Source organism: Uranotaenia lowii, chromosome 3 (genome assembly GCF_029784155.1).
Source record: "Uranotaenia lowii strain MFRU-FL chromosome 3, ASM2978415v1, whole genome shotgun sequence".
NCBI lineage: Eukaryota > Metazoa > Arthropoda > Insecta > Diptera > Culicidae > Uranotaenia > Uranotaenia lowii.
Genome location: NC_073693.1, coordinates 231,730,791 through 231,742,434, shown reverse-complemented (window position 1 = coordinate 231,742,434; position 11,644 = coordinate 231,730,791). Strand labels below are relative to the sequence as shown.

Below are 11,644 nucleotides of genomic sequence, written 5' to 3'. Positions count from 1 at the left end.
CAGTGGAGGTAGCGGCTGATGTGTTGCTTGCAGGATGTGGTCAGTTGTATTTTAAAGCGATGGATTGACGAGGATTGCTTCAAGGATACTGGTAGTCCGTTGTACACCGTGCTGCCGAAGTAGCTCAGCTTCTTTTTGCCGAATTCGGAATTTACTCTAGGTAGCCGGATGAGATTGGCCTGTCGCGATGCACGTACCGATGACACCCGCTGCAGTACGGTATTGTGGTGTGTTGCGGGGCACGTCAGTATCCTATGTATGAACGTTATACTCTGGAACTCGCGAAGTCCACGAATGGGTAGAATTGAATCCTCGATGTCGTTGTATAGCAATACTGATGGGTACAGGTAGGGCCTCCTATGGACAGCTTTCAACGCTCGATTCTGCATGCACTGAAGTTCTCTAAGACGACTTCTGGCTGCGTTACCCCATAGCGAGACCAGGTATTGCAGCCTTGAGTGGAAGAGGGCAAAGTACAGCTTCTTTACCCACGCAGTCGGAACGAAGGACGAGACTTTCCAGAGGGCGCCGCAAACTGGAGCTAACTTTTTTTTCAGTTGCTCAATGTGTGCACTCCATGTTAGGTTTTCGTCCAGTACTAGACCCAGATATTTGAAGTTCTTGACACGGTGGATTTCAGTGTTAGTAATGCTTATACATGGCAATTCAGGAATCGGTCGACGTCCGGAGTTGAACAACATGTATGTTGTTTTTGTTGTGTTCAGAGAAAGCAAATTGCAGTTGAAATACTCGTTTAGGAGTAGCAAGTCTCTATTCATCCAGTGGGCTATTTGAATGGGGTCGGGGCTGCTGTAGGAGATCAGGGTGTCGTCGGCAAACAGGCGAGGTGTCCCGTGGAGTTTTAATTTTGAGAGGTCGTTTATGAACACAAGGAACAAAAGAGGTCCTAGGTTGCTTCCTTGCGGAACCCCAATGGTAAGCATTTTGTTGCTGCTGTTAGTGCCACACCAAGAAATAAATTGCTGACGGTTTGAGAGGTAGTTTTTCAGCAAATGTAGGGCAGATCCCCTTACCCCGTTTATTTCTAGTTTTTTTTAGAAGTAGCTCATGATTGATAGTGTCGAACGCTTTCTTGAGGTCCAGAAAAAGTGCACCAGAGTAGCGTCGGTTGTCGAGATCACAGTAAACCTCTTCCAAAAGTTCTCCGGTCGCGGTGAGTGTGTCGCATCCTTTCCTAAACCCGTACTGTCTGTTGGTTAATAGATTTTGAGCTTCTAGGAAGTTCGTTAGTCTACTTGATATCAGCTGTTCCAGTATTTTGTTCATCGTAGACAAGGTTGAGATAGGCCGGTAGTTGGATGGGTTGGATTTGTCACCTGGCTTGAAGATCGGCGCGACTCGTGCTATCTTGAGAGCTTCCAGATAAGCTCCAGTCTCTATGATTTCGTTGAAGACATCCTTAAGAATTTGTGCGAAAGCTAGATGGTGGGTTTTTATTGTAGAAGCTGGTATTTTGTCTGGCCCTGGCGCCTTATTTGTGTTGAGATTATTGATCAACACGATAATTTCCTCTACGGTTGTTGGCCTCATGAATAACGATGGAAAGTGAGATCGTAATGTGCCAAATTTACAAATGTCCTTGTCGCTATTCAACTCCGAAGCCAAGTTGTGTCCGATGTTGCAGAAAAAATCGTTAAGGCAGTCCGCTGCTTGCAAGGGATCATTTATGGTTCTTCCGTCTACCAATAGGGAGGTGTTGCTTGAGCTTTTGGAATTTATACCCAAGATTTCGTTTAATACCTTCCAAGACTTTTTCGGAGTAGCAGTCTGCAAAAGTTTAAAGTAATAGTTTCTTTTGCACTGTCTCTTTTTATCGTTGAGTTTCTTGGAGGCCTGTTTCAGTAGGTCTTTTAACCGTTGATCTGAGGGGTTTCGCCTACTTGCTTTTAGCAACTTATCCTTGGTTGACATAAGTTGCCAAACATCGACGGACATCCAGGGACAATGCGCCTTCACTTTGGCTTCAACGGTTATCGTTCTGGTGGCTCTGTTTTTTATTTCTTCGTATTTTTCAATAATATACCTTATTTTTCCGTTGGCATCCGTTACTAGAGGAATACTTAGAAGGGCAACTCCTAGTTCCGTATTCAGTTGATGCTGATTAGTTATTTTTTTGTTCAGCAATTGAACGGAGCGTGGTTGGTTGAAAAACAGTGTGGTGATACCTACTGAATGATCACTTGCATCAGTAGGAATTGTTTTGTTTGTGACCGACGAAAGGAGACTTTCCGAGCAAACTACGTGGTCTAGGATGTTTCCACTCGATGGACGTGTTACAACGTTGTTTGTAACGAACATATTGCACGACTCAAGGATACGTAGATATTCTCCGGTCGTGCTGTTGTCGGATAAATTTACTGCAACATTTGTGTCTCCCAGTAATATTTTACTTTCGCACTTTTTTGGATTGGTGTTGCTGTCGCTAAGATAGGCTTCCAATTTTTCTGTGAAATCCATAAAGCAGTACGATGGTGGACGATATACGGCATGCAATTCAATTTTTCTACCATATGTGTATATTTTCAAGCGAATATAGTGGAATCCTTCATCGGATTCAATCTTTTCGAGTTCGCATTTCTTGTCGAGGCGGACATAGACTGCTAAACCTCCATGAGGTATCACGACAAGAAAAAAAGCTTTCATAACCTTGAATTTTGAAGATTTCTGAGTCTCCGTTTTTTACCCAAGTCTCACTTATTACTAACACATCAACTTCGCTATGGTAACAATCAAGGAAATGTTTAAGGATATCGAACTTTTCTAAGTTGTTCATGCCCCGGATGTTCCATTGAAGTAATTTAAGACCACCTTTTTTACTTAAGTTGTTTTTATTGATAAAACAATCATTCTGGCTTTGGTAAGCTAAATTTATAATATTGGGTGCGAATACAATTATTTATTACAGATTACTGAAGTTTGGAAGTTGTTAGCGGCGCTTGGCTGGAGGTTCAATGACCGAAGAGGACAGTAAAGAGGAATCCGACATCGAGAAGGCCATAGTTCTTTTGGAGCACGGTTGAAGTAACTTCTGCAGATCGTTCAAGTCCCTAATTTTCTGGATCTTGGAGGCTTGTCTTTTTTTTTATTAAAATGACTCCGTCTCGGCCGGGCCAGAAAAATTGTACATCCAGTTGCTCCTGTGCGTTTTTCACCTCTCGCAGAAGGGCCAATCCGTTTGGTGTCAATTCGTCCCGTAGAACGATTTTTCCAGTTCCTTCGTAGCTGTTTCCTAGTTTTGAAACTGCCATCGGTCCATACTCTTTTTTCTTATTGAAAACTGCTTCTTTGTACTCCTCATGTTTGAAAAGCACCTTCATGGCCTTCAAGCCTTGATTTTTGGTAGCGCTAGTTGGTAGATTGGGATCATTGCTGGATAGCGATCCCTTTAGAAATTTCCAATTTGAGATGTGATCCGGGCTACAGCACTGTTTGGGACACTGGGGTAATCTAGATCTACATGAGTCATGAAGTTTTCCTTATTAGTTGGTCCCACTTGAAGTCGATTTTGATTGAGTCGTGTAGATTTAGCCATTCGGGATTCCTGGGGCCTCTGTTTTGTTCGGGACCGAGATCCACGGCTACGGTTTTTGGGATATTCAATATTGCTCCGGAGCATTGGCTAAAGCTTTGAAAGGGAATCGAAAACAGTTGTAGAAGGTTTCTAGGAACGAGTCCGGCTGGAATTTCATCTTTCAACCTTTCCCCATCGATCTCACCATGCAAGCTAGTTGTGTCGCGTTTTTGAGTTATTGACGGAATAAGACTTTTCCACGTTTATTTTCACTTGAACTGTAAACAGGGCTTAAGGATCAATGATTAGTAGAAAGAAGGAGACTTGACAAAAATGTATGAAACTTGGTTTTATTATTGGCAGATTCGAAAGATCTTGAGAAAAGAAAAAGTCACTATGGGGTCAAAAAATCTACCGTGGGAAAAAAAGTTTTGAAACAAAGACCAGGTTTCCGATCTAAAATAAGTGAAAAACTGACTTTCAAAACCATCTGCATGTTGACAAGATTAAACTTGAATGGCCCTATTAGCCACTTTTTTCCTTGAGATAATACAACTTCTCCATTAATTTTTAAATTTTGATGGTTATCACCACTTGGCCACACTGACATGACTCTTAGGACAAAAATCCGATCATTTTCTGACTAATTTAGCCACCTACCGTCGGATTTGCGAAACTGCAAAATTTGAAAAAAAAAATGCCCCGTAGGAAAAAAATTACCAGTTTTGGCCCCATTGTATGCAATTTCGATGCCTTTTCCGGCACTCTGGATTCCAGAGTACGAAGCGTCGATTCCAGAGTCTGGAATCGACGTTTCGTACTGCTGGAAAATTATCTAACAAATGAAATTGAGTGTCCAGTAAGTAAATATAATCAGTGTTATATCTTTCATAAGACTAAAAAAAAGTGTCTTCAAAGGTTTTGTTATTCGAAATTTAAATGATATTGTTTAACTGAATCAGATGTTACAGAACCCATTTAAATAGAAATTATTAACGGTTTAGCTTACTGTCTAAAATGCAGACATCTATTCAACTAGGTCATTAAAGCATTATTACTCCCTTTTACAGAGTAACTTCTAATAAATAATCTTGATTTCGTAGGGAAACATAAAGTGGAACTATTCTTATTTCGCTTTAATGTTCATATTTTTGGTGCTAAACGTCATAGCTTTACCAAGAAAAAGTAAACTTATCCTTGATTTATCCGTTCAAAAATTTAAAACAAAATGTATTTAGAAGAAAATCTCGACGATTTTCAATCATTCATATTTTAACAAACAAAACGCATAGTGGTACTATTCCTGTTTCGCTCACTGTATTGGAGTTAGTTTGAAAGGAATTTCAGAAATATACTTTGAATTTTATAGCCTTAATTTCAAAGTAGAACTTTACAACAATTTAAGCAAAAGTATCATCATTTATTTTAAAATATAGACATAAAGAAAGGGTAGGGTTTCGGAACGTGGATAAATAATGAACACATCAAAAACAAATGACGAAACCGATTCGTTAAATTTCTTTTTATTGAATTTTTTTTTAGTCAGTGAACTGATAAATATCTGAATTTTGGATCTAACTTTTGCAATTTTAATCGTCTCAATATTTTTTCCATCATCATCAAATTTGTCAAGCGGCCAAACACTTCAGTCATTAACCAAGTTATCTCGGTGCTGTTTCTATCCGAACCGTGACCGTAATAATTTCTAAATTAATGTGGCTTTGCCTGGGCCTCGGCTAATCTCCCCCGGATGTCTATTTCGCTATCAAGAAGGTAAAAATGTGATCAATAAAAATTGAAAAATAATCAAGCCGGAAAGTCGCCCGGATTAACTACTTGAAAACTCATTTCGTAGAAGCCTCGGCCGGATTATCTCAGGTTGGAAAATGTTTGTTTTTTGTTTTTCGGGGTTTTCCCATGCTGTTGATGCTGATGTCGGCACTCGGTGTTAAAATATCCATCCGAAGTGAATTTTATTCGGTTTTCGCTTAACTCTGCAATCATCGGTGATTCAGAATGGAGGGAGGTCTTTGTGAAAAAAAACTCTCTGCGAACACTCAGTTGGATTTGTGTAGGAAGAGCACATATTCAAAAGCATCCAGAATTTGATGTCACTTGGACATTTTTTGTTAAACTGCGAGACATTTGATGTTGATGTGAGTTTTTTTTTGCGAATCAGCTCTATCCAGAATATTTCGGCTAAATCAACATAACAGCCAATTACTTTTAAAAAATTCATACAGAGTTTTCATGAACTGTTGATGAAGTTTGCTAGCAATACTAGGAAATAATTTTCAACGAAAGTGATACTTATGAAAGTAATGTTAACATTGAAGCACATAACGCATAAGTACCACAGCGACAAGAAAAAAATCAAAGATTAAAATTCAACGTAAAATATGACATGTATCAAAACGTCTTGTTTCCACCTAAAGGTAGGCTAAACGATTTAAAATTGGTTAACTCCGAGTGGCAGCGAAAGCACTTCGGTGAGAATGATGGATGACAGTCCATCAAGATCTAAAATATCTAAGTAACTAAATACATTCTTTGCTTGATGGAAGAGAAAAATATCATAACCCAATTAGATGAAACCCCAGTTGGTATTGCTACACGGTGTACATCATTATTTCCATATTTAGGCAGTTGGAATCGAATTTGCGCCCCTCGAGCAGTTTTAAAAAGGGATGCAGGGAGGAAAACGATTCAGTAATTCGACTAACTGATGCCTACATTAGGGTGCGGGGCGCGAAAATTCAAACGGAAATCTTCTTATGATGACAAGATTTTGGCTAATGATAGCATTGAAAGTTTTGATGAGCACATCACGGTGAGGGGTTCAGTTGCCGAAAATATAGGGCATCAACTCGCAGTGGAACGATGCTATGATGGCTAGTTAATATTTTTCGACTTATTTCGACAGCAACAGGTGGAAAATGAATTATAACCTTTTCTTCTTTTAAAACAAGACTTTGTTTGTAACATTTAATAATTTCATCAAAGTTAATCAAATTTTCGATTCAACCAGAACCGTTGCAGATCCAACACTTGAAGGACCAAGAAGAAAAATCAACCAATATCGTTTGTTGCTCACTGTTTTCGTTCGAGCTCTCCCTTCCGTTTGAAAACTTGTTTGATTGGTGATTTTTCAAAAAAAAAGCTTCAAATTTCAGAAAACCTATGCAAATTTTAACTCATTGAATTGAAATCTGTTTTTTTACGTTAATTTATAGTTTGTAGAGATGGTATGGAGTTTTTTTTTAAAAGAAATCATTTGAATATGATCGTGTAAAGACGAGCGAAGAGAGCTGTCAGTTTTCTAACCATATGTTGTCTTTCTCTTTATTTCTACTATAAAGTTGGCTTCAAATAACTAGTCAAGTTTTTAAAAACTGACCATATACATTTTGTAGATTGACTCAGAAAAACTGCCTTGTGCAATATTTCAGCTGAATCGGACTTGCTTTATAGGGGTTCCTTAAAGTTTCAATTTATTTACCCTCAATTCCTGTATCTTTTTTCACATAAGGATGATCCCAAAATATTGTAGTACTATATTTTATTATTTTTAAGACGCTACTTAGGGCCGGTGAAAAAAAATTGCAAATCCCTTCGAAACTAAGGTTTTCAATATATGTTTATCCTTTTAGGAGCCCGATTTAATCTGATAATATATTAAAAAAGCAAATTTTCGTGGATATTCGTAAACTTCAACATGAAACCATCAAGAAGGTTTTTTCAAAGCAAAGTTGCTGAAAAGCACGTTCAACTTAATAGATGACTTACACACAGCCTTTTTCCCAAAGCATGATTTAAAAAAAAACTTTCAATTAAAGAGAATGGTTCAGTGGCGCCGATACAAATCCAAAGCAATAATTTGAATTCCAATGAATAAATCTTTGGATTTCGTATCTCGCCGACATCATAAGAAGATTCAAATCAGCACAAAACATCCATTAAAATGGATAGTTGCAATTTGTGGATTAGGGTCAAATTCGCTTGTTTTATATCTTTGCAGTACAATTAAAATTACTAATCCGATTATTAAATGTTATTACAACTATTCAAGGTACGCTATCAGCTAACATTTACCATTTATAAATTTGATTTTGGTGACTTCTCTAAATCAGACCAGAATACAAAGTGAATGAACTACAGACACTACTGAGAAAACTAACCGGGAAACACCAAAATTCTGCATTCTATATCTCAGAAACAACTGGGTTAAACTAAACTAAAATAATACCTTTGAGTTACCGAAATTATTGTGAATATTTTGATGAGAATCGTTTCATTATTAAATCTACAACATTTAAGTTATATTTCTGTATAAATATAGCACACTTGCAGCGAGCAAAAAAACCTTCATAAAAGAAACTATCCTTTTTTGCGATACCTTTGTTTCAGGCCAATATGATGCCAATATGATAATAAGCTGATCGATCCTCAATTAACGAAACTATTGAGTCGAGTATTTTGTAATTACCGACGGATTAAGCAGATCAACTTTTAAAGAAAGTTCAGCGAAAAGAGTCTAGCTTTGTTTTAAGTTTCCTTCTTCAAGAAGCAAAATCCGAATGGTTTTACCGAGAACCACAGTTTTGTTTCTCTTTTCTGACAAGTGCTTTGATCAATGCCACGCCGTGGACCGACCAAGAGGGGGGTGCTCTGCGTGCGTTTGACTTCGTTCTTTTCGATGCTGGATGTTTCGGAAGAGAGAAAGAATAAAGTTGATATGAAAAGAAAAAAAATATACTCCTGGTTGCAGGCGAATGGAAAACACACCGGAACAACAAGAAACACAATTAATCTCATTGCTTCCTTCGCTTCTTTGATCCAATTTGTGTCTCAGGAATCGTTTACTGGCTGATGATATTTCTGACTTCACTAGGACTTCGACCAGCCAGAGCATGAGGTGAGGACGTCCTTCGGCTGGCTGGCGGAAAGATGACGCACGCACTTGACGAGTTTCCCGACGATGTCCACTGCTTCCTGTTTTCAAGAAGTTTGCCAATGACAACTTCAACGAATGTTGGGCAAAAGTTGTAATTAGAAATTGAAACAATTTCATTTTCCAATTACGGAAGGTAATCTGTGGCCGGGCAAAATTTAAACGAGACAGCGCCGATTGGCAAATATTGTTGAGACGCAATTAATTTGTGAAGTTGACGCTTTTTTCAAGCCTCAAACTGAAGTCCATGTGTAAAAGCAAAGCAATTTGGAGGAATTTAATATTTTAATAGATACCATCGTAAAACTCACAAAAATACAGCTCCGTTTAATATGATGTAGGTCTTGGAAAAAAAATCCATCTTGAGAAACTTTTAATTGCTTCAGCATTTTTCGAAGAAAAAAAACCTATGCGTCACCATAAGCTCTTTTCGTCTGTTCCGGGACGACGACGAGAGCAATCATCTTCTTCTTCCATGGGAAAGTTTCCGGAAGCTAACTTAGGATTAACATGTGCCCCATATGCTGAAATAAAGCCGGAAAAACACGAGTTGGGAGGTGTTTGGGCAACAACAATGAGGTGGAAAATTTTCCTTTGCAATATTCAACAATTGCACCGGGGTTAATTGCGGACGTCTTGTAGCTGTTTTCGGAATGGAAAATGAACGAGTCAAGGTATTGGTTTGCATCAAAAAGTTAGAGTTGAAGTATAAACTTGAATGAAGTATAATTTACTTAGCATAAACCAACGCATACACTGTATCCAAAAATTATCCGTACAGCACGTACCTTGCAATCCAAACAATCAAAAAGTGCACTTTTTCAGTCAATAAAAATACTACAATTACATCATTCGCTGCAGAAATTAGTCCTTTCTGTAGATCAGTATTAAAAATGTTTATGAATTAAACCTTAAAAATAATCCAATTCATTTTGTACGGAAAGTCCCAAAAACGACGTCAAAAAATTGTCTGTTCACTGAGGCCTTTGTCAAATATTAGTCAAGTAAACAGTTATGTGTCAGTCTGTCAAACGCAGAAACGTGAGTAGAATCTCAGCAAAGACACTTTCCAGTGGTCTGAGCGATAAATACGGTAACTTTATTTAACATATTTAACATTAACAAGAAAATGTCTGCTCCTCACAAAAAAAATACCCGTACACATCCGGAAACTGATTGTTAACCTGAAGAATGACGATAAAAGATTGTCCGAAATTTATTTATTTACTTGTCTTAGAATAGTAAAATGGCCATGATCGTCGGTTCAGTATGTCCTTCAGAACTTTAAGAAGACTTACTCCCTGGAGACTAATCGTATGAGCTGATGGTTGGTCTGATCGTATTTTCGGGTCAGAACCACACAATCATATTTATATTCCTGTAGACGCGTAAAATGACAGATAAATCTATTCATTTTTCTCCGTGAATAAATGTCAAGTTTCCGGAGCCATTTGCGCTGAAAGCACGCCACACTATTACATGCCCACCACCGTACTTAACTGTCGGTTGCATTTTTTTCGGATCCAGTTCAGTATTTGGATTACGCCATACTCTTACATGTCCGTCAGACCCAAAAATATTAAATTAGCTTTCGTCAGTGAATATGATGTTTTGCCAGAACTCTTCCGGTTCCAGGACATACTTTTGAGCGTATTCTAGCCAGGCTTCCGAAAAGTACAGCTTTGCTATGACAGCTTTTTTCTTGCCAAACAAACTGTCTCGGTTTTCCTTACCACTCGGTTCGCTGCTGTACCGTCGGTAACGAATCGTAATGTTTCGGCTAAATCGCACACGTGCGAGAACCCTGAACCTGTACCTGAACAATCTGCTCAAAGCATGCGTTGCCGAAAGTGTTGTGCTTTAAGCTGTAGCGAACCCAACTGACAATTTGGTTTTCATCCCTTCGTGCCTCCTGTTTCGAAAATAATTTCATCCTAACTGTCGGCTGCAGGGCGTGACAGTTTGGGCAGGACTGTCACGGGTGACTGTCGTGCCCATACCGTACCTATGCCTGATCGTATGCGCTGCTGCTCGGTTTCGAATAGATCGAACGAGCCATCTATTCGCACCGAGCAGCAGCATACGATCGGCGCGTAACTTGATATGTGGTGCCGGTGCAGGTTAGGTGTAAAGGGGAGGGGAGGGGAAGGTGATTGGGGTGGGAAAATACGTTCGCAGTGTTACCACATCCAAATCTGTACCGTTCATCGAAAAAATCTTTTTCATCTGTACCGAATACTCAAAAATCTGTACCAAAATCTGTACCACAGAGAAAAAAGTTCTGCATTAAATATGTTGATATGTGAAGATTTTGTTTCCTTATTTTTAATCTTTAAAAAAATAAATACTTTATTTCACTAAGTACAGTTTTTAAGTTAAACACTTTTTGTGAAACTCATTTAATCATTTTTATTTTCTCTCTTGAAAAAACTGACATTAAAAAATATTTTTCATAACGAACACTTTCTAATGTTCATGATGTTTATACATAGTTTTATTAAAACGATTTTAGAGCGTCATATTTAATACGACATTTTTCGATCCGCCATTTAATCTTAAATAACTTCTCGTTTTGAAGATAGCGTCCAATGTGTCAACACTCAGACGATTACGAACTTTGGTTTTATTGGCATTTACTTACGAGAAAATGCGCTCAACCACTGCTGACGAGTTGGGGATTATAATCAGATATTTAATTATTTGTAGCAAATTTGGAAATCTTATTGTTCCATCGTGTACTTCCCAGTAAGGAACTCCTATCGTCAGAATGATGATGGCTAACTATTGACTTATTTTCTATAAAGTTTTCAATAAACTGGATGAAAGTCAAAAAATTCAATAATCTGTACAAATCTGTACCAAATTTTGAAAATCTGTCATCTGTGCGTACAGATTCTGTACCAAAAATGAGCTCAAAAATCTGTACCTGTCTAGATAAATCTGTTCATGTGGCAACCATGTACGTTCGTTCGAAATCAACTCAGCCCGAGCGAATCTCGGCTACAGTCGGACGGAGTAAGTATAGTACTGTCATGCGAAATTCAACGCATTGAAAACTGTCACGAAGATTTTCCCAAAACTGTCACGAAGCTTAAAAAAATTTCATACCTACGAACAAACTCTCGCATGAGGTAAAACAAGCCATCGCTGTACATTGCACG

The 11,644-nt window shown here is 38.3% G+C and overlaps 1 protein-coding gene across 1 annotated transcript; it reads right to left on the bottom strand.

Moving 5' to 3' along the window:
- Nucleotides 1–957: 957 nt before the first annotated feature.
- Nucleotides 958–2,478, bottom strand: LOC129753162 (uncharacterized). The gene has a single exon (XM_055748958.1). The coding sequence runs from the start codon at nt 2,476–2,478 to the stop codon at nt 958–960; it is 1,521 nt and encodes a 506-aa protein (XP_055604933.1).
- Between the last annotated feature and the right edge of the window lie 9,166 nt (nt 2,479–11,644).

What these genes read in the sequence shown, in the direction of transcription:
- LOC129753162 (XM_055748958.1), bottom strand. Translation starts at nt 2,478, where the DNA reads ATGGATTTCACAGAAAAATTGGAAGCCTATCTTAGCGACAGCAACACC.